The following is a 20,403-nucleotide window of genomic DNA, read 5'->3' as shown; positions in this document are numbered from 1 at the left end:
AATAAAAATGCTCCATTGAGGATGTAAGATGATCCTTAGATGCCATATTATGGGACAAAAGCCTGTATTCCTGGCAGAAATGGATCATCACACTCCAAAAATATAAATTTAATGAGCTCAGTGGGGGAAAAGTATAGGTTGTCTGAGGTAACATATAAAGCCATATGATAAAACAAAACATAAAACATATGAATCAAATATAATTTCCTTCGTTGACCTTCTGGGTTTTCACAGAGTCGCAGAAAACTGTAGATAATTATTTTTTGACTTTTCTGTCAACATCAAAAGTCAACATGAATCTATGAAGTCCCTCACAGAGGACAGTGGCCATGTCCCATCGTGGATCTATAGCGCTCTCTGTTGGACAAAACCAGCAGCACACCTGCCCTCCCCCTCTCAGGTGAGTGCGACTCGGGTGAATGTTTTACCTGGGCGTGACGTCAGCGCACCTTCAGGAAAAAGAAACGGTGGGATCCATGATCACCTTACGTCTATGAGTTTTCCTAATTTGAATGGCGAGAGGAAATTCAGACGAGTGACAGCACCTGAGCGGAAGATTATCTTTACTTTGAGGAGTTTTTAGAGTCGCGCGCCGTGGCCGTGTGACCACACACACACATACAATGTCTGCCTCCGCCGTGTTTGTGCTGGATCTGAAGGGAAAGGTAAGATCAAACCTGCCGCTCACTGTGGACATCATGAACAACTTAGTCCGGCTTACACAGACTTCTGCAACAGTAGTTTCAATAAATTTCCAAGACTCATTATTTGTTTCGCTCTTTTGGCCAAGTTTTTCCACTTGATCTAAACTGTAAAACATTAATAACATTCCGAGTCGTTAAAAATTAATGAAGAGTCCAGGGCTGGCTCATTCATTGGTCTGTTTCCCTGTGACTTCCGGAGACATGTTAGCGGAAATACAGCCTGCAGCCTGAAATGACTCAACGACCCCAGTGAAAGTAACCAGTTATGTTTCAAAAACATTAAGTATATCTAGCATACGCTCATTTGTGTGTGTGTGTGTGTGTGTGTGTGTGTGTGTGTGTGTGTGTGTGTGTGTGTGTGTGTGTTTTCTTGCTTGGCATACAGAAAATGTAACCTGAGTGGAGACACAGTTCTTACAAAGAAATGGGAGGCAAAGTGAATGTGGTTTCAAATATCCTGTATTACCTGTAAGAACAGGGTGTAATCTGTAAAAGCAGGATGTAATTCCATTCACAACCCATTTAATTCATCTAATCCAAGCAAGGTGTTTTCTCAGCAGTAGCGCCTCAAGTTGTTGCATCTTCAGCAGGAGTCAGGTCAGACCTGTTTCTGGCCTATCTCACACATCTTATCTATCAACAGCAGTTGGCCAGCTCAGTGCTCCTCAGCATGGTCTGTTGGTATAGTATAATGCAGAAAACTGTTTCCGTTTAAAAATACTGTATGATTGGATTGTCACAAAGTCATCCATCAATGCTGCGGGCCCATTTGCTCCCCTTTTGTTCTTAAAATAGCTGCTTGGATGTTTTATTGTGGTAAAAGTCTTAATTCTAAATATTGGCTCCATGGGTGATTTAACTACCACACCAAGTCTCTGCTGACCAGGTGATGTTTCTCTCCTTGTTCAGGTATTGATTTGTCGGAACTACAAAGGCGATGTGGACATGGTGGAGATCGACCACTTCCTGCCTTTACTCATGCAGCAGGAAGAGGAGGGGCTAATCTGTCCCGTCATGTCACATGGAAATGTTCACTTCCTTTGGATCAAGCACAACAACCTTTACTGTATCCTTGTCCTTGATGTCTCTAGCAGGGATTAAAGCATTAAGGGGCCAGAGTTATGATACACAACTTTACAGCGATATGCTCACCGCTTATGTGTGGCATGTTGCCAATGTTCAATTTTTAGTCATAGGCTTAAAATTTTAATAAATGAACAATAACAGTGACCTTAATTCTAATCAAAATGTGAGAACTCCTTGACCTGCTCCCTGTGCAGTGGTGGCCACCACAAACAAGAACTCCAATGCTTCTCTTGTGTATTCATTTCTCTACAAACTGGTTGAGGTGAGGAACGAAAAACTCATGGAGTTAGCCAAATTTCTTATAATTATCTCCTTTTAGATATCTTCTCTTTATATTTGCTCAAATCATCCCATCAGATCTATGAAGCTTTAGGAATTTCAGTGTGTGGGTGTGGTGTATTATACAGTTTGGAATAGAGAAAATTGAGCATGGAACAATTTAAATGATATTTTAAGACAGTTTTGTTTGACAGCACATCTAACTTTATCATGTGAATCAGAGGAACATTAATTTGATTAATAAACAAGTAAATTTTAATACTTGAGTCTTATCGGAACTTATATGTATATCAAAAAACTTCCCTATTGAGTACAGTAATTTTATTTTCCTCCATGTTGCAGAGGCCCACAAAAAACTGACAATTAAACAGAGCTGTCACATTTCAGGCTGGTACTTGTGTGTGATGTAGGTGTTTACAGAGTATTTTAAAGAGCTGGAGGAGGAAAGTATTCAGGACAATTTTGTGGTTGTCTACGAACTGCTGGATGAGCTGATGGACTTTGGATTCCCCCAGACCACCGACAGCAAGATCTTACAGGAGTGAGGCTCAGACACACACACACACACACACACACTCACAGATACTATATCATGGTTTATATGTTATTGGGAGTCTGGTACACATACAATAGACATATTGCAAGCACAGACATGAAAACACAGCATTTGGTCACGTCATCTTGAGGCACCGATCTCAAAACATAAGAGTGTTGTAACTCACAGCAGACCCTCCTCATCTCTGCAGGTATATCACACAGGAGGGTGCCAAGCTGGAGGTGGCAAAGAGCAAGGTCCCGACCACCGTCACCAACGCTGTCTCCTGGAGGTCAGAGGGCATCAAATACAAGAAGAATGAAGTCTTCATTGATGTCATTGAGTCCATTAATGTGCTGGTAAGCTGGAACATGGAGGTGTTGATAACCAGAGCGGGGGGAGAAGACGCTGCAGAATAGTAACCACTGCATTTGTCCAATATTAGCACTGTTCAAATTATTATTATTGTTATCATTATTATTATTATTATTATTATTATTATTTAAAGAAATTATCTTAGTGTGAGCCAGCCTTGTAAGATTACTGGCATGGTCAAATTTGCAATTTAGACAATCATAGAAAGACTTGATTAGTGAGTTCTACTTATTAATTTTCAATTAGTCAGTGGCATAGCAATTAGAGTAGGTTTTCCCCTGATAGGAGCAGACTTTATTGCACCCAATAATTCAGTGACTGCTAAATCTAAAGTTCTACTCAAAATGATGATTTAGCTTTGTTTAAAAAACAACATTTTTTAAAGCTTGTAAACACAGATGAAGCTGAAGCTGAAGCAGAGAAACTGAACATGAATACCATGCTTCTCCCACACATCATTTAGTATCTGACCAGCTGATGGCATTTCAGACCATGTTGAAATCATCTGAAGCTTCCTCTAAACATGCAGTCACAGATACAGATAAAAAACCAAAGGGACATCTCTTAGAAATATAAACTCTTGAGCGGGGGAAATCTGAACAGATTGACTGATGCTCTGCTTGCTTTTGAGATATTAATGCATTAGCCACACCTGCTCTTAGTGCATTAAACACATATACGCATCAGGTCCACCTGCACAATCTAATACAATCCAATATAACAGTTCTGACATAAAGTTTACTTTTATGATGCCTTTAATGTTTTCTTTTTGTCACAGTAATAAAGGTGTTCATTCAATTCTATGGAATTGAACTCATAGTTAGTGGTGCTGTTGTACTGGACTAAAGTTTATTGAGAGGTGTTTCTAATATTCTGTCCCCCCTCATGTATATAAGCAGGCAGGACAAAAAAATTAGAAACACCTCTAAATATAATGTAGTCCAGTACTAGACCTCTGCAAACTACGACATTAATAATAAACATAGAATTACATTTATTTATGGCAGAGCTGTTGCATTGAACTGCATTAGACTGTACAGGTGGACCTAATGAAGTGATCAGTAGGTCCGCATATGCTGCCACCAGGGGGGGCAGTATAACTACACAAGAGAAAAGTTTATTCGGTCGGTCAGTAGGCATCAGGTTTGTAACTCACTACCTGTTAAGCTGGTCAGTTTTACATCAGTTGGTATATTTTCAAGAAAGCTAAAAGCATGACTAAAGTAAATTAAAGCATGTCAACACAACTAATAGCCACTGTAACTCCCATGTGCTGCTTAACCACTTTTTTCTTTGGGTTTGGGTTTTTTCAAGATTTTTTATAATTAAATTTAATTAATTGAACATTTTCAGCTACATGTGTTTGTAACATAACTGTTCATATCCTTGTGTGCCGCTCTTGTCATTTTAGGTTTTTAATGCATGATTATGCATGTTTAATGCATAATCTATGTTCATCTGCAAGTCATCTGCAGGATTAATCCATTTTGTGTTGCATGCCTCATTCCTGTGCTTTGCTTTTAAGTGTTTTTAATGCTTCTGTTCACTCACCTGCCCAAGGGCAACAGATGAGAATTGGACTGTAGCTAATTCTGGCATCTTTTGCATTTATACTTGCAAAAGTGCATTATTCCTGTCAAATAACCTTGATAAATAAATTAAATAAGATTAATATGTTATAGAAATTTGTATTGTAGTCATAATATTACTATGTGTCATAACCAATGGACCGTTAATATCATTGTGTTTTTGCTTTAACCAGTAATAAATATCATTCTGTTATTGATTTTTATTTTACACTTCACCTGTTGGTTATTTATTATTTAACATTATAAATTCAGTTGACAATGTTATATGCAAATATTATCATTAGTTGTAGTAGTAGTGTCATATCACTTTATTAGTAGAATATGAAGTGATTTAATGCATGGAAATTCAATCTGAGATATTTACTGTAATATATGCTCTGTTTTATTGTATACTATGTAACTATTAGTATGTTTATCTTACCAAATAAATAGTGTTTGCATAATTTAATCAATCTCTTATTAAAAAATAATCATTCAGGTGTTTTTTATTTGTAGGTCAATGCAAATGGCAGTGTGATGAGCAGTGACATTGTGGGCAGCATCAAGCTGAAGACCATGCTGTCAGGGATGCCTGAGCTGCGACTGGGCCTCAATGACAGAGTGCTTTTCGCTCTCACTGGACGTATGCACACTCTCTTATCTGTCTGGCTCTCTATCTACCTGTCTGTCTACTTTTCTTGAATTAGTTTATCATATCTGTCTAATCAAGAAATTTGTTTATTTTATCTGTTTCATCAAGAAATGTTTTTGTGTGCAGGTGACAAAGGGAAGACAGTGGCCATGGAAGACGTGAAGTTCCACCAGTGTGTTCGCCTCTCACGCTTCGAGAGCGACCGCACCATCTCCTTCATCCCTCCAGATGGAGAGTCTGAACTCATGTCCTACCGCATCAACACTCATGTTAGTCTTGTTCTGTCGCTCATATTTATATAGGAATTTAGATTTATTACTTCATACTAAATGAAGAATATTTCCAAGCTCTGACGAAATGCTTATTCAGAGTAATGTGCTCAAGAAGCTTTTGTGATTACTTATGGCATATATACCAGCAAAACTCAGAATAATTAAGATAGTGTATGGCATTTTGGTGATTGTTTTGATCCAAAATATGGTGTGTGCATGTATTTTTAGTTTGATACTCCCAGTAGGAATTATATCCCTGACAGTGTAATGTTCTGCTCTTTCAGCCATAGAAGACCAGCATCCTCAATATGGGCTAAATAACAAAATGATATTGTTGCTTGATATTGTTGTGCATGTACTGTAAACATACTGAATGAACCGGGATTAATATGCAGTACATTTTATTGATATAATGTGTTGTTGGTTGTAACTCCTCTGTCTCTTACAGGTGAAGCCTTTGATATGGATTGAATCAGTGATAGAGAAATTCTCGCACAGCAGAGTGGAAATCATGGTTAAGGTACTGAGTTATAAGTTAAGGCATTCTGTTATGGGCAGTATCAGTCAAGAAGGGCACAAGGAACACATGGTTGAACTGAGGCTGTTTCAAACTATAACTTGTCTTTCCAGTCTTCTTTACATTTTGCAAAGTAATGCATACACTGTCTTTGTATATGTAACTGACTGTGATTACCCGTAGGGGGGGTTGCCTTTGAGTTCAGACTAAAACTTGCAGTCACAAGATGCCCTGTGTATTGCATTATACAGTATTCTGTTCTATTCTAGGCTAAGGGGCAGTTTAAAAAACAGTCTGTTGCAAATAATGTGGAGGTGAGGGTTCCTGTGCCCAGTGATGCCGACTCACCCAAGTTCAAAACCAGCACAGGCCACGCCAAATATGTTCCTGAGAAGAACCTGGTGGTGTGGACCATCAAATCTTTCCCTGTAAGAAACTTACAAATCAATTAGTTTTATGCAACAAACACCCATTTGTATGCCATTACTTGCTTTGGCATGTGTTGTATCTTGGATAATATTCTCATTAGGTTTACATTTGTTTTGTGTTTTACCTGCCTCTATTTCTTCATGTGTTTATGTCTTTTTCAATTTGTCCATCCATCCAGGGAGGTAAAGAGTATCTAATGAGGGCTCACTTTGGTCTGCCCAGCGTGGAGAATGATGAGATGGAGGGAAAGCCTCCCATTACTGTCAACTTTGAAATCCCATATTTCACAGTCTCAGGGATCCAGGTAGGCCTTCATGTGTGTGTGTATTTGTGCGTGGTCAGGATCTCTTTTAAGCTCCAGAAACCCAGGAATATAGTTGTTTGCTTGATAAATTAAGTCCATGTGAGGCATTATGCATTTACTGTGGGCGTCAAAGTGCGGTATGATACTTTTGTCTATATATGGGTTATGCCAGTTATGATGAGCATCTCAGGCAATTACGGCTCTGCACGCAGTAATTTGTTGCCTATGGATAATTTAATCATATTTGTGTGAGGCAAAATGAGTTTAAGTAATTTAGTTTGACATGGCACATTTTTCAATTGCCTTACCTGTTGGGTCTCGTTCCCTTTCACTAGGTGCGATATATGAAGATCATAGAGAAAAGTGGCTACCAAGCTTTGCCATGGGTCCGGTATATCACACAGAGTGGAGGTAAACTGGGAGAACTTACCTCCTCTTACACCTCAGTGTATATGACATATTTAACACAGATATAAACAAGTAGTGAACAAAATAAACATGTTAGAATTTGACTGACATTTCAACTTTATAATTCCCCTCTTGCGCTTTATTCTCTTTTCATTTAGATTACCAGCTGCGGACAAATGCTTAAAACCTATGGACTATTCCTCCCCTCCACAGCAGCCAGAAGCCCGTCCAATGATCCCTTTAACCAGACTCCAGAAGAATGTCTTTAAATTTCACCTGCTTTGCTTGATGTCAGAGGTTTTATTTTATGAAAATAGCATGATTACTGTTTTTAATGGTGTGGTTATTAGACCTTTGCAAATTAAAAATTCAACTGTTAATCAAATTACACCCTTAAAAAACATTTTGTCAGTGTATTTTTGGTGATTCTCACTTATTCTTATTTGTTTGCATGGAGACACAAAGGCAGATTTTCCCTTCATAATGAGACAATCCATTGTGCAATCACAGCAGCGTAATTCCGCCTAAAATTAAAACTTACACCCGCCTTTTTCCACACTTGCCTCTGGAGATCTACAGCCAAAGGTCAGAAATATGAATGAACTGCGCTTTGAAGACATCAACGTATACGAATAGCCCGCTTTCTGCGCTCGAAGCTCTCATTGGTCCGCCGTTGTTGTTGCCACAGTGATAGTATAGTAACCCAGTTGTAACCCCGCCCTTTTCGCCATATATGGCACAACAACACCCACTAGGCGAGCTGTGATTGGCCAAGGTAAGTTCTCTCCAGTGTTTGTAAATTGTAGCCGGGGAACACTGCTGTGTGGGTCTCTCAGCGCGCAAATGTCGTACTTTTTAATGTTGATAAACATTTTTCGCTTTGACTTTATTTGAAAGTTACTGGCCTTGAGAAACAGCGGTACAGAAAAGCGCGGTGAGCTCTGGATCCTCTCAGTCGAACAAGGTATGTAAAAGCGTCTCAAATTTGTTCGCCTTTTAGCGTTAGCATCAGTTAGCCGGGTGCTAATATTTTCAATCGTTGACAGATCCCTCCATCGGCAAATAACTAACATCCAGGCGTCTGTCTTACAGCCCTTTTCAATGTAAGATTTGTAAAACGGTGTTATGTAAGCTAGTCAGTGTCGTCAGTTAATATGGCGTCAATGGGGAACTAAAGTTAGCCGGTTACTGTCGCTAGCTCTGTAATTATCTTCCTGAACCCGTTTGGTCACGTCGTTAGGTTTATTTACGTCGCTTATTGGCGACATAAGCCGGGCTGTGTTGAGCTTCACTGTAACTAATGTAATTTCCCACTGAACAGGCAAGAAGACAGCTCGCTATCTAGAATGGTCCTCAGTCAGATGGACGCCGGTAAAGCCTTGACCGCGGCAGCAGCCAACGGGAACACCAGCGAGGTGCAGAGGATCCTGGAGGAGTACAGGGTGCATCCCGACACTCTCAATGAATTTGGCAGGACTGCCTTGCAGGTAACCATCTGTTAACCAGTAATAACATACTGCTTAGTGATAACACCTCATTCTTACCTGGAAAAACAACTGAACTTGATTTTCTTTAGAATGCTGGACGCTGGCTCAGTTATTGATTTTTATGGCCACCATACGCAGATCATAGACTAAACTACAGTATGGTGTGTATATATAAGTGACTGTTTTATGTTAGTAGTTCCCACTGATAGGGTCCTTGGTGCCCCAGTAAAATGAGATATAAAGTACTATGTGTAAGGATGACTGTTGATATCATAGGTTTACCTCTCCCCACTGTTGCTATCTTTCCATGTACAATATAGACAGTCATTGTGTATAATTCTGTACCAAGTCATACAGACATCTTTCCTGATGTTCTGGACTCCTTAGGACAAAATCTAATCTCATTAAATTGGGTTAAATAATTTCTACTCAGAGATCCTTAACAGGGACATGTTAAGAAGCCTCTGTTCTGTGTGAGAGTGTCCAGGGTCAAACCCTTCCATTTACACACAGATGATGAATTTAGTATGTCTCCTGACCTCGCTTCACATGTTTCTCTAAAGGTGATGATGATGGGGAACTCCAAAGTAGCCACTTTATTGTTGGAATATGGAGCGGACCCTAACATCCAGGACAAACATGGGATAGCGCCAGTCCACGATGCGGCCCGGACAGGATTCCTGGACACTCTGAGGGTCCTGGTCGAGTACGGTGCGTCGGTGAACATCCCGGATCAGAGTGGTGCACTTCCCATCCATATTGCCATCCGGGAGGGCCACCGGGATGTGGTGGAATTCTTGGCACCGCGATCCAACCTGAAGCATGTCAACACCAGCGGTCAGACGGCGGTAGATGTGGCCCGAGCCTCATGTGTGCCTGATATGATTGACTTGGTGTTCGCTCATGTTCATAGTTAATCAGTTTTGTAGGTGCGGTCATCCTTCTGGGTAACGCTTCCCCCAATACTCTTCTCTTCAAACCTGGTGACTTGAATTCATTGCTGTGTAAAGGATTATTTGTTTTTATTATAGTGGCTCAACATTAATATTTGACGATACTGAGTGTATTGTCTCGGCAGCTTATTTTCAGTGGATGGGTGGAAATGTACACACCTCTTTTGCACAGTGCAATTTAGGCACCTTATATGTAACTCTTTTCCCTGTGGATTGGGAGTGCACATCTGTAGATAGTTTTTTTCTCTCCAGTGTTTTGTTACGATTGCATTATTATTTCTCATTGTGTAAAAATTTTAACTGTTGATATTTGTGTTTTTTAAATTTTTACAAAACTTGATATGGTGCACCCTAATTGCTTTGCATAGTTGTGTTACTCTTGATTAGATGAACTTAGACTTTGAATCAACTCCTATTTATTTTTTGGAATAGACCTTAATATTCCTGTGACTTTGTAAATAGCTACATTTATTGTGAACTGTTGAAATGTTATTTATATAAATACTTTTTAAAAAGTGAAAGTATTTCCTATTGGAGGACGGAAACACAAAATAAAGTGTTGAACTTTAGTTTTTGTTTTGTGTCATTGTTTCAAGTTTAGTACAGTAGTAAGTACTATTGTTATGTAGCTGGCAAGACAAACAGGTCAATTACATAATTCAACCCTCAGAATGTCTTTCAATTAAGTATATTCTTTTTTTTTTTTTTTTTTACAAAATGATTGAAAACCTGGACTAGTGGCAGCTGAACAACAACAACAAAAAAGAACAGCACACAGAAGATGCACATACAGATGATCAAGCAAAAGCTTGAAGCATTATGTGCAGAATTTTAGTTTAATGTCCACAAGAGGTCAATAATAGCCACCCAGGGTGGTGAAGCTTGGCTGTAATTGACAGATCCTTGTTAAACCACATTAATAAACCTCTCCTTTGACATTTTAAATGCTTTGACAAAGCCAATTCCCCTGTAGGGTACAGAAGCAAATCAGTGTTCTTTGTGAGCTTTTTTCAACACGTTACACAGACTCTCAAGTGGGGTCTAGCACTTCAAGGTCACTCCCCAAGGGTGTTTATAATGACTTGACAATGGAATGCACTGTACAGTGAAAACACTCCTAAGGTCACTCTGATAGCTGGATTGAAACATACAAACTGAATAAGGGCTCTGTTTTGTGGGGCTTGTTTGTAAGAGTGGCACAGTTTGCTCATGTTCGTGCCCAGGATTCTTCAGTGGCACAATGAGCATTTTGTTAGCCTGTGTGACACAGGCAAAGTTTAACCTGGCCAGAATAGAAATGCATTTCAACCACTGTGCCCCTTGGGTATATGCCTGACTGTGTCATTATCACAAAAAGGCAACGCATTAACCCTATAAAGCCTGAACTATGAAAGAATTGGCAGAAAATTCCAATTTTTTGAAACTGAACCTTTTATTTAGTCCTATAACAAAATATATATATAAAAAAGAAAAATCAAAAAAATATGTTATTACACAACCTTTCTGGTGTATGATATATGATATGTACTTGGAAGTGCCAATGGTATGGTCCAGGGTGAACAGGGGAAGTGTTCAAAGGTATACAACAGTATTTTGGTCAAGTATTGATTAAACTGAAAACAAAAAACGGAATTGAAAATGTGTATCATATATGATACAAATGGCTTTATAGGGTTAATTGTTTACTGCATGATCTTCATGTGTGTTTCTCACAGTATAAACATAGATGTGACTTGACAGACCATATTATATTCTCTAATTTTTTATTTTCATTCTCCTACTGCCTGTGGTGTCTTTATGTGTAATAACAGTGCTCTGGACTTGTTGGGTGCAATGTCAGTAATTTAAGCAGTAAAGCATATTTTGTTATTTTAACACTTAAGTCCAATATAGAACAGCTGTTAAGACGATGGTGAAAATGCAGCCTCAGACATGCATACTGCCGCTAGGTATAGTAGATCTCCTCGATGTCACTGAGAACAAATGTGGGTGTGGCACTGGATCTGAAAATACTACATGAGTAAACACTGTGGTCCGTGTCCTCTGTAAATGAGAATCACCAATCTGTGAGTGAAATGCCGCTAGGCAACAAAAAAATAGTAGGGAGTTGACCAGATGCTATGAAAAATGAAGGGGTGATGAAACTCAATGCTGGGAAAGTTTTACTTCCTCTTTCAGAGAATATATGACAAGGCAGTGAACTGTGTAATACTCCTCTCTGAACCTGTGTGGCAGCCTCTGCACATCCACCTATCCCTGAGAGCCTGTGTTGAAAAGTCTAATAGAGGGTGGGGATTACAGTGAAAGAAGTTCAAAGTTCAAAGATCCATAAAATAAGCAAGATAGTCAGTGGCAAAATAGCATAACACCTAGTGAGTTATGATATTCTATCTTGACAGATGTCTCACTGAAAACCTGTGAAGTTATGAATGGTTGCTGTAAAATGTGATCAGATCTGGTACCAAAATACGGTGTGTAACTGTTGCTACAGTTCACGATGCAATTCAGGTAATTTCATAAAAATATGTGAATGCAGGTTGCATGGAGTTATAACCCACTGGAACTGAATTGTAACCTTTTACACTTTGGAGCAAAGGGAACAGTAATTTGTCATGAAGTTTCCTACTCTACTTTTCCTGCTGTAAGTCAAACAAGTGTAAATGCTGCATTAGGACTACCAGATCTGTTGGCACACTCCAACTAACATGACACTGAGGCACAGTATTTGGCAGCAGGAATTGCAGTCCCCCTCTTTAATGACTAAAGGCCAACCTTTTGGAGTCATAAAATGTTGTTAGTAAATCTAGCCAAGCTAATTGCAATGTCAAAGTGTCATTCCCTGAACGGTTACACCACAAAGCACCCTGAGTACGCTATAAGCTATTAAAATCATTTTAATCACACTTAGCTAATATTAGTGACACACTTTACTGCCATCTTTAGTGAGTGGAAGGGAAATAGGGAAATGATTGCCAGAGCTTATTACATGAGGCATACAATTCCAGCTATGCACCTTTGGAAATTTCCACTAGATTCAATCTCTCTCTTTCTCTCACACCTCAACAACTTTCAGTGCCGCATTCTGCTCCTGCCCCCCTTAATTAGAAATGGTGAAAGAGAAAAGATAAGTTTGGTCTACGACCTTGGAGGTGTGTTGCAGCGTGGGCAGGTCGTTGTGTGTTTGGGTATAACTGAGGTATGTCCCTAAACTGGCTGACGGTATCCCCAGCCTGGGAGAAACAAGCCAGGACATGACAGTGCACTGCTGTTAAGGCTGAAAGGTGGTACATTTTTATTATGTGCATTTGTGTGTATGTGTGTGCAAAGAGTGAGAAAGAAGGTTATGAACACCCAAGTGTAAACATTTCAACTCCTACCAGCTAAGCATGAGTAACTATACTGACAATTTAGCGTACAGTACTGCTCTTGAACAGAGCTATTAGTCCAGATGTGTTCAAATGATCATGTTTTTAGGTACTAAAACCACAATATTGTTTTATTACAGAGGGCTTCATTAGCAGTATTGTCTGAAGACCACATTTCCCCCTAGTTAACTGTAAACAGTGATGTGTTCTGATGAGGTAGTAAATAGAAAAAGCAAATACTAAGAAATAAAACAGAATTCAACAATAAGGAATGTTCCAGTTCTTGTAATTTGTTAAAAAGTAGTAAAAGTGATTTATTACCCACCACAGTTACTGCTGTACTCAACAGAACAATTATCTAAAATGAATTTTAAAGATCTTTTTTTTTTTTTTTGATGAACCACTGGTACTCTGTGGTGCACACTGAAAACTGTGTACACTTAACTATGATAGTCCCAGTTAGTTTGAATTCACGCTTCCCTACATTTGAATGAATATTTGAATAAAGAGATGAACACCCATTGTGCGCCTAGTGAAAGGGCCTCTCTCCCTGCACTTGTCCCATCCCTGAAAGGCAGCAACATGAGCCACTGCATGGCAGGAAACAAGTCGTTCAAGCCATGTAAACCTGTTGAACAGGATACAGGATAGCTACCTATCCCCTCTGGTTCTGAGCCCTGGAAAATCCACAATATATTCACTAAAACCAGCACCAAACTGGATAATTGTTTCTGGTCCACAATTCAAGCTCAAGCTCAAACTTTTGCACAGAGTTTTGTTCTCAATGTTTAACGGGTAAAGTTTCTGTACCTCCAGTAAATGCAGTATGATGGGTGTGGACAGCAACATGGAGAGGGAGCAAGAGGGGTTGGGAGGAGCGCCTATCAAAACAATCCGATTAGGTGGATGAGACCTAATGTAAGACATTACAAAACATCCAATCATATTCAACAACTATTGATTTTAAAATCCAGAAAAAAAGGGTCTGTTGATTTAGAGCCTAAATCACTGGGAATTAAACATATCGAGGTAATGCCTAGTTTTTGTCTTGTATCTCAAACACCTAGAAAATCAGTTAACAGCTCAAAAAATGTCTTAGTGTTACTCACACCTTAATGCCATTTACTTTGGCATTACAGTAGCCTAAAGGCCATTTATTAACTTCTCTGGTAAACCTCAAATGACTATATGACATGCCCCTCCCTGCCTATCCAAGTAAAAACAGTTAAAAATATGACAGTTTAAAAAAATGACAGCATAGAAATGACAGTTTCAGTAAAAACAAATGTAGTAAAGTATTTACATGTTTATATCGCAAAATATTTATGAAAAGACATTTATATTAAAATGTGTATACAAAGTTTTCAAATACAAAATGTGCAAGTAGATAATTTACTCATTACAGTGATTTGAGGCAAAGACTGATTCTGAGTAAGAAAGCCTGAAAAGGTTGCACCCCAGTGGCTCACTTGGTGGAGTGTGTACTACACACTCCACCACAGACAAAGTCCTTACCACAGCGGTCCGGGTTCGATTCCAGCCCAAGCCCGTTGCTGCATGTTATCTCCTCTCTACCCTGCTTTCTCATCTCTCTACTGTTACTACAAAACAAAGCAGAAATGCCAAAAAAAAAAAAAAAAAAAAAAAAAAAAAATCTGAAAGAAAAAAATAGTTTACTGAGAAGTGCCCATGTAACAAGTGTGTAGTCTTTGCTTAAACTTTTATGTTCAATGATGGTTTTGGTTATCGTTTCCCTTTTCCATGAAAGATATTCCCTAATGGCATGGACATTTTGTACAAGTCCAGCCCAGTTCAGTCACAGACAACCATGCTATGTTTAACGAAAGAAGAAGAAAAGAGGAAAAACTACAGCTAGCCTTGTCAACAAGACTTCTTAGCTCTTCTTATTCAGCTGTCACTCATTCTGTTTCGAACATCTGCTGGCAGCAGATCCACCAGGCTGTCCTCGACAACAACCCCACTGAGTTTAAGCAAGGGACAGTCCCCTATCTCCAGTGGAAGTGACTCTAGACGGTTCCCTTTGATCTCTAGGCGGACCAACTGAGCCAGGTTGGCCACTCTGGGACTAAGAGAGGACAGGCAGTTGTTTCCCAGAGCCAGAGTCTTAAGTCTTTTACAGGAGAAGAGCTCCTCTGGCAGTGACTCTAAGGAGTTGAAAGCTGCAGAGAAGAACTGAAGGCCCTGTAGGATGCCCACCTCAGGAGGGAGGGAGGTGAGCTGGTTGTGGGAGACATCCAAGTGCCTAAGCTTGGTGCAGTAGTACATCCTGGAGGGCAGCTTGCGGATCTTGTTCCAGCTGATGTCCAGGATCTCCAGCGAGTGCAGTTTGCTGATGTGCTCGGGGATGTAGGTGATGCCATTGTGCCACAGCCGGAGTGTCACCAAGCGCCGACAGTGCTGTAAGCTCAGGATCTCCTCCACGGTGGTCAGCTTGTTTTCCTTCAGGTCCAACTCCTGGAGATTAGCCAGGCTGAAGACAGCACTTGGGATGCGCTCCAGGTCACAGCCCACTAACTCCAATGAGGCCAGGTTAGTTAACTTCTTCAGGCTGCTAAAAGCTTGTAGTTTGCCACCTTCATTATAGATGCACAACCGCTGAAGCTGCGAAGCAACATCCCCTACGCTGGGTGGGATCTTAGTAAGGTTGCTGCGGAGAGTGAGGACTCTCAGAGCTTTAAGCTCCCTAAGGGAATCCAGAGTGGCGCTCCGGGACACGTCATTGGTTAGTGGGCCACTCAGGTGTAGCTCTTCCAGGCCGTGTAGGGAGTACATCCACAAAGGCAGCTGTTCTAAACTCTGAAAGGACAGACGCAGGACCTTTAAATGTTCCTTGAGGTGGGCCAGAGCAGCAAGCTGGAGCTTGGTGGGGCAGTGGATCAGTGCTAACTCCTGAAGAGAACTTAGTTGTGCCACATTAGCAGAGATGGTTACATTGGTGAGAAGCTCCAGTTTGAGTGACTCCACCTCTGGAATCTCAAAGACTGTGTCAGGGAGCCCTGGCAACATAAACAGGTGGAGCTCCAGCCGGTCACTGGAGTTCTTAGTAAGACGGGTGCGCAGCTTTTTGGCAGACCACTCATGATTGAGGTTGACCTGGCGGAGATGGCTCTCACTCACCTCAGAAAGAAAGACAGCAAATCTTTTTGAGTAAAGAGCATCATATTGGTCACTGAGGTGGAGGAGGAATGCAAAGTCATTCTTCACATCCGGTATGTCGTTGATACCTGTCTCCAGTCTTACGTGTTCAAAGGAGTACTCCTTCAGAGGTCGATGGAACAGCCAGTATAGGGTGTAGATGCATAGCAGTCCATACACTCCCACAAAGCAGATATAGCAGTAGGCTAGCTTAGAGAAAAGATGGGCTTTGTTGTGGTTGCAGCAATAGATATCAAAACCAGTCAATTCAGGGGGAACAGCACAGCGCACAACAATCTCAATGTTAGGAACCAGTGCTGCACTGTAGATAGTAATTAAAAGGAACTTGAAGACTTTGAGGGATGTCTGCAGCACATACATGACATAAAGGATGTCAGCCTCCTCCACATGAGTTCTGAACTTCTTCACCTTTTCAAACAGAGCTTTTGCCTGTTCTCCTTCCTTCTTATCTAAGACTGAGGCGGCTGGCTGAGGCTCTGGACTCTTCTTGTCTGGATTGGACTTGACAGAAGAGGAACGAAGAAGTCCTGCAGTTTCCTCCTCTGTTGCTGGCCCATCTGGGATGGATTTTGACATAGTATTTTTCCTTAAAATAACCAATTTCTCCTCTCCTCTTTCCTCAGAAACCTCACTTAGGGCCCTGGTGGTCCAGGGTGAATCAAAACACTTCCCAAGGATGGTGACAAAAAGCTCAATTTTTGAAGATGTCCCAGGGAACTTGAACCAAAAGCTGCTGGCTACCATGAAGATCATAGTGTGGATGACAACCAGATATGGGAAGTACTTCCCATACCAATGTACAGCCCTCTCGTAGCAATAGTGGTTGATAAACACATACTGGTGTATATCCAGGTTGTTCTTGCGTCCAAACACCTCCTGAATGATGGGGCTAGCGGGCTTGACCAGTGAGTGCTCCCACGACTCATTTTCACTGTAGCCCCGGATGTGGCTGCAGTCGATTACCTCAGGAGTTGGACTGGTGAAGTGGCTGGGCAGACAGGCAATCTTGTCTTGGGTCAGCTGTGAACATTTATCAAACGAACAAATAAATCAATGAAGGAAGGAAGGAGGGAAGGAATGCATACATATATGGAATTTTCCAAACTGTGGAAATCTTTACTTGGAAATACAAGGCAGTATGTTTTGTCATTTAGTGTAAAACATCAAAGATTAAAAGAATCCTTAATTATTTTTCTCAAATCAATGTATAGTTCCTATACAGTTATATAGTTCCTATAGTAATAATGATAATAACAATAATTATTGTGGAGGAATTCTAATCTAGATCTTGATAAGTATCTATTCATAAAGACTGTTTTCCATGGTCCGACCAACACACGGTGCTTTTCATGGGGGGGTCTCGCAAGTTACATTTCAACTGGTAAAGTTACGGTTCTCCGACGTTCTTTCTTAAGACTAAAACTGTCTATTTCCAAAGAGCTGCTATCAAACTAGTGATCCCAGTGGCACCTCTGGTGCCAGCAGATGGTGCAGTGATTCATACAGCTGCCTCTGGGTCAGTGAACGTGTCTCCATGTCTCCTCTGTTCTGTACTGCTCTTGTCAAAACTACCCATTTAATAAAGGAGACTTTTTGAGAACAGACTGCCCCTATTCTTCTATAAAACAAAACATAAAATACTTCTTTGCACTAATGCAGCAGGCTGACATTTACTGGTGAGATTTTTTTTCTATTATGAAGTAGCCATTTAATAAAGGCTTTAATTTTTTAAATGTTTTTTTTTTTTTTTTTTTTTTTTTTTTGTCTAAAAGAGTTGCCTTGGTTCAAATCTGCTGAATCTCCTTGAATGCCTCATCCCCCACCATAAGACAGTTCGTTCACTTTGTTAAGTAACAGCAGCATACAAAGAGAACATGTTCTTGGACAAAAAAAACAAAAAAAACATCAAACTTATTAGTTATCACTGTTTACGTCTTTATTCCTTTATTTCTGGACAGTTTTGGATTTGGTTGTTAAGACACTGTAATGATAAACATGTTGAGGGACACATTAAGCAGAAAGTTAGCGATCTAAATCCACTGTAAGTGGGTCAGGAGAGACAGAGGTTAGTTCACTTACACTGTCTTTGTTTTTTGCCTAACTTGGAGGTCAGATAAAGTAGGAATTGTTGGGATGTGTGTCATCAAATTTAGACAAAGGGAGGGTTTGTGACCAAAATTTTGCTTCCTCAACAAGATGCTTTGACACACAAGTTACAAATGATATAAATGTCTCACTGTCATCAGAACGGTTAGTAATAATTATGTTGCTAAATCCATTTCCACCCATACCCTGACATTTGAGGATTTAAGGGCTCATGATCACAAAGTGGCTGGTTTGTCTGTGCCTCACCTGCAAGGTGCACCCAAAGACTCCAATCATTAGCATAGCAATGCACAGGTACTCTGAGAAAACATCCCACCACGGCTTCAGGACCCGAAACTGTGGATTTTGTTCTGAGGCAATGTTTCTGAATTCATTCACTGGGATCATCCTGACTGCTGCTCCACACTGTGTTGAAGAAAACACAGAAAGTGACATCAGAGTTAGGAGTAAGAGAAGAACGTAGAGGCTGAAATAGGGGGTGAAACTGGGTGCAATCTCTCAATAACAATTTCTCAAAGAATTAAAAGCTGTAGGACACAATATGTAGATTGCCTAAACAAGATCTGTTTCATAAGACAAACAGTTGTTGTCATTATGCTGAGTGGGAGGTGAAGGTATCTGTGGGCCTTGAATAAATAAAAGAATGGTCCGCTGTGTACTGTAAGGGGACCCAAAGTGGATAAACTAGTTTGACAACAATCTTTGAAACCAGAAAAAGGACAGACTCGAGCTCAGAGAATAGACAGAGTTTGAGTAATCTTTAAGTAAAGCACTTTAATAGTACATAATACATTTATATATACTTTTTTTAAAAAGCCTCTACATCCAAATTATACAAACTATTATTTCACATTTTAATCACTGGTGTTAATTTTCTAAAACTTGACAAATAAGAAAAAAACACTGCAGCAGATCAAGCAACTTCAAAACCATTTATCCAACAAGTGTCTTGTGAGGATCTATGGCTCTTTCTAAATAATCTCATCAGGTTTAATTTCATTATTAAATCACTGAAGGTGTACTTCGTAACTGCGAAATCACAGCGACTTTTTGGTCGCACTTCTGCTGCGTTCTCAGGAGGCTATAATCTAAGCTTGAACATTTTGAGTTTGTCCCTAAAGTATTAAAAGATTTTATTTATTTTTTTTGTGCAGTATAAGGTTTGTCTAAGTCAGCCGGTTACATATGAAGTCGCCTTACCTGCGTGCTAACAGATCCTCTGCTGTCCGGTGGGTCTCAGGAGTCTTTTCCCATAGTAGAGCAAGGTGCGTCAGTGTGAAGGCAGACAGAATGAACACGAGACTTCCGGTGTGGCCAAAATGCCAAAAGCAAATAAAGGCCGTGTCCATGAGACAAATTGTTTGATTCTTCAAAACCAAAAAATGTCCTTGTCATAACATAGGATATATATTTCCCTGCAGAATAGCGCTATTAATTTGAAGCAAGCCAGAGTCTTCCCTTAAAGTAGGCTATGCTACTTTATAAACCCTGGTTTTATTTATTTATTTATTATCTGGTGCATTTCCCCTTTTGTAGGCTATTTAACCTGTTTTTTTTCAATTTGGCTATATTTTTGTTTTTTCTTATAAAGCACTTTATACTTGCTATGACAGGTACCCCAGAAATTATTTCATCATCACCAATACTAATACTCATACTAATAATATTAATACTACCACTACTACTACTACCGCCACTACAACTAATACTCATACTAATACTATTAGTACTACCACTACTACTACCACCACCACCACCACCACTAATACTAATACTAATACTATTAGTACTACCACTACTACTACCACCACCACCACTAATACTAATACTAATACTACCACCACCACTACTACTACTACTACTACTACTACTACTACTACTACTACTACTACTAATAATAATAATGCTAATAATGCATACAAACTACCGGTTCTGTCATAGCTCTGGCTGTCAGGCTTGGGGCAGAAAGGGCATATTGTCTATGCAAAAAAAACCAAAAAAAAAAACAAACAAAAAAACAAACAAAAAAAAACGTACAAAAAGTACAATCTATAATCTATAAAATAAATGCCAAACTACAACTATGTAATGACCTTTAACCAATATTTTAGACCAATGATATCAGTACAGACGACTACTATAAAGTAAAGACATTAAGCTCAATATTGTTGCGCCTACCCAGTCTA

At 39.8% G+C, this 20,403-nt stretch overlaps 3 protein-coding genes across 4 annotated transcripts; 2 read left to right on the top strand and 1 right to left on the bottom strand.

Annotated features, from left to right (window-relative positions):
• The first annotated feature begins 434 nt into the window (after positions 1-434).
• On the top strand, positions 435-7,505 carry ap1m2 (adaptor related protein complex 1 subunit mu 2). Of its 2 annotated transcripts, none has more exons than XM_030054711.1 (12): positions 435-665; positions 1,614-1,770; positions 1,985-2,052; positions 2,480-2,610; positions 2,816-2,963; positions 5,064-5,190; positions 5,326-5,468; positions 5,920-5,991; positions 6,258-6,416; positions 6,596-6,721; positions 7,057-7,132; positions 7,288-7,505. In XM_030054711.1, exons 1-12 carry the CDS (start codon positions 624-626, stop codon positions 7,311-7,313), a joined length of 1,275 nt encoding a protein of 424 aa, XP_029910571.1. In that variant the 5' UTR covers positions 435-623; the 3' UTR covers positions 7,314-7,505. The 2 variants fall into 2 exon arrangements, with proteins under 2 accessions (XP_029910571.1, XP_029910580.1); XM_030054720.1 differs by lacking the exon at positions 435-665 and adding an exon at positions 875-966.
• A 115-nt stretch (positions 7,506-7,620) lies between these two features.
• cdkn2d (cyclin-dependent kinase inhibitor 2D (p19, inhibits CDK4)) lies at positions 7,621-10,136 on the top strand. The gene is made up of 3 exons (XM_030054731.1): positions 7,621-8,093; positions 8,451-8,616; positions 9,180-10,136. The coding sequence occupies exons 2-3, from the start codon at positions 8,476-8,478 to the stop codon at positions 9,531-9,533; spliced, it is 495 nt and encodes a 164-aa protein (XP_029910591.1). The 5' UTR covers positions 7,621-8,093; positions 8,451-8,475; the 3' UTR covers positions 9,534-10,136.
• A 4,103-nt stretch (positions 10,137-14,239) lies between these two features.
• On the bottom strand, positions 14,240-19,489 carry LOC115361289 (volume-regulated anion channel subunit LRRC8E). The gene is made up of 3 exons (XM_030054699.1): positions 19,418-19,489; positions 18,464-18,622; positions 14,240-17,131 (listed from the first exon to the last, which is right to left on the bottom strand). Exons 2-3 carry the CDS (start codon positions 18,602-18,604, stop codon positions 14,843-14,845), a joined length of 2,430 nt encoding a protein of 809 aa, XP_029910559.1. The 5' UTR covers positions 18,605-18,622; positions 19,418-19,489; the 3' UTR covers positions 14,240-14,842.
• Positions 19,490-20,403: the final 914 nt, after the last annotated feature.

Source organism: Myripristis murdjan, chromosome 1 (genome assembly GCF_902150065.1).
Source record: "Myripristis murdjan chromosome 1, fMyrMur1.1, whole genome shotgun sequence".
In the NCBI taxonomy this organism is placed as follows: Eukaryota; Metazoa; Chordata; class Actinopteri; order Holocentriformes; family Holocentridae; genus Myripristis; species Myripristis murdjan.
The sequence above is the reverse complement of the archived record's forward strand: the minus strand, read 5'-3'. Positions and strand labels throughout refer to the sequence as shown.

Excerpts from the sequence above, each read along its gene's own strand:
- ap1m2 (XM_030054711.1), top strand. The coding sequence starts at position 624 with ATGTCTGCCTCCGCCGTGTTTGTGCTGGATCTGAAGGGAAAG. Across the intron at positions 666-1,613 it reads TGCTGGATCTGAAGGGAAAG|GTATTGATTTGTCGGAACTA; the intron begins GTAAGATCAAAC and ends CTCCTTGTTCAG. Across the intron at positions 2,053-2,479 it reads TTCTCTACAAACTGGTTGAG|GTGTTTACAGAGTATTTTAA; the intron begins GTGAGGAACGAA and ends TGTGTGATGTAG.
- cdkn2d (XM_030054731.1), top strand. The coding sequence starts at position 8,476 with ATGGTCCTCAGTCAGATGGACGCCGGTAAAGCCTTGACCGCGGCAGCA. Across the intron at positions 8,617-9,179 it reads TTGGCAGGACTGCCTTGCAG|GTGATGATGATGGGGAACTC; the intron begins GTAACCATCTGT and ends GTTTCTCTAAAG.
- LOC115361289 (XM_030054699.1), bottom strand. The coding sequence starts at position 18,604 with ATGATCCCAGTGAATGAATTCAGAAACATTGCCTCAGAACAAAATCCA. Across the intron at positions 17,132-18,463 it reads TCTTTGGGTGCACCTTGCAG|CTGACCCAAGACAAGATTGC; the intron begins GTGAGGCACAGA and ends AAATGTTCACAG.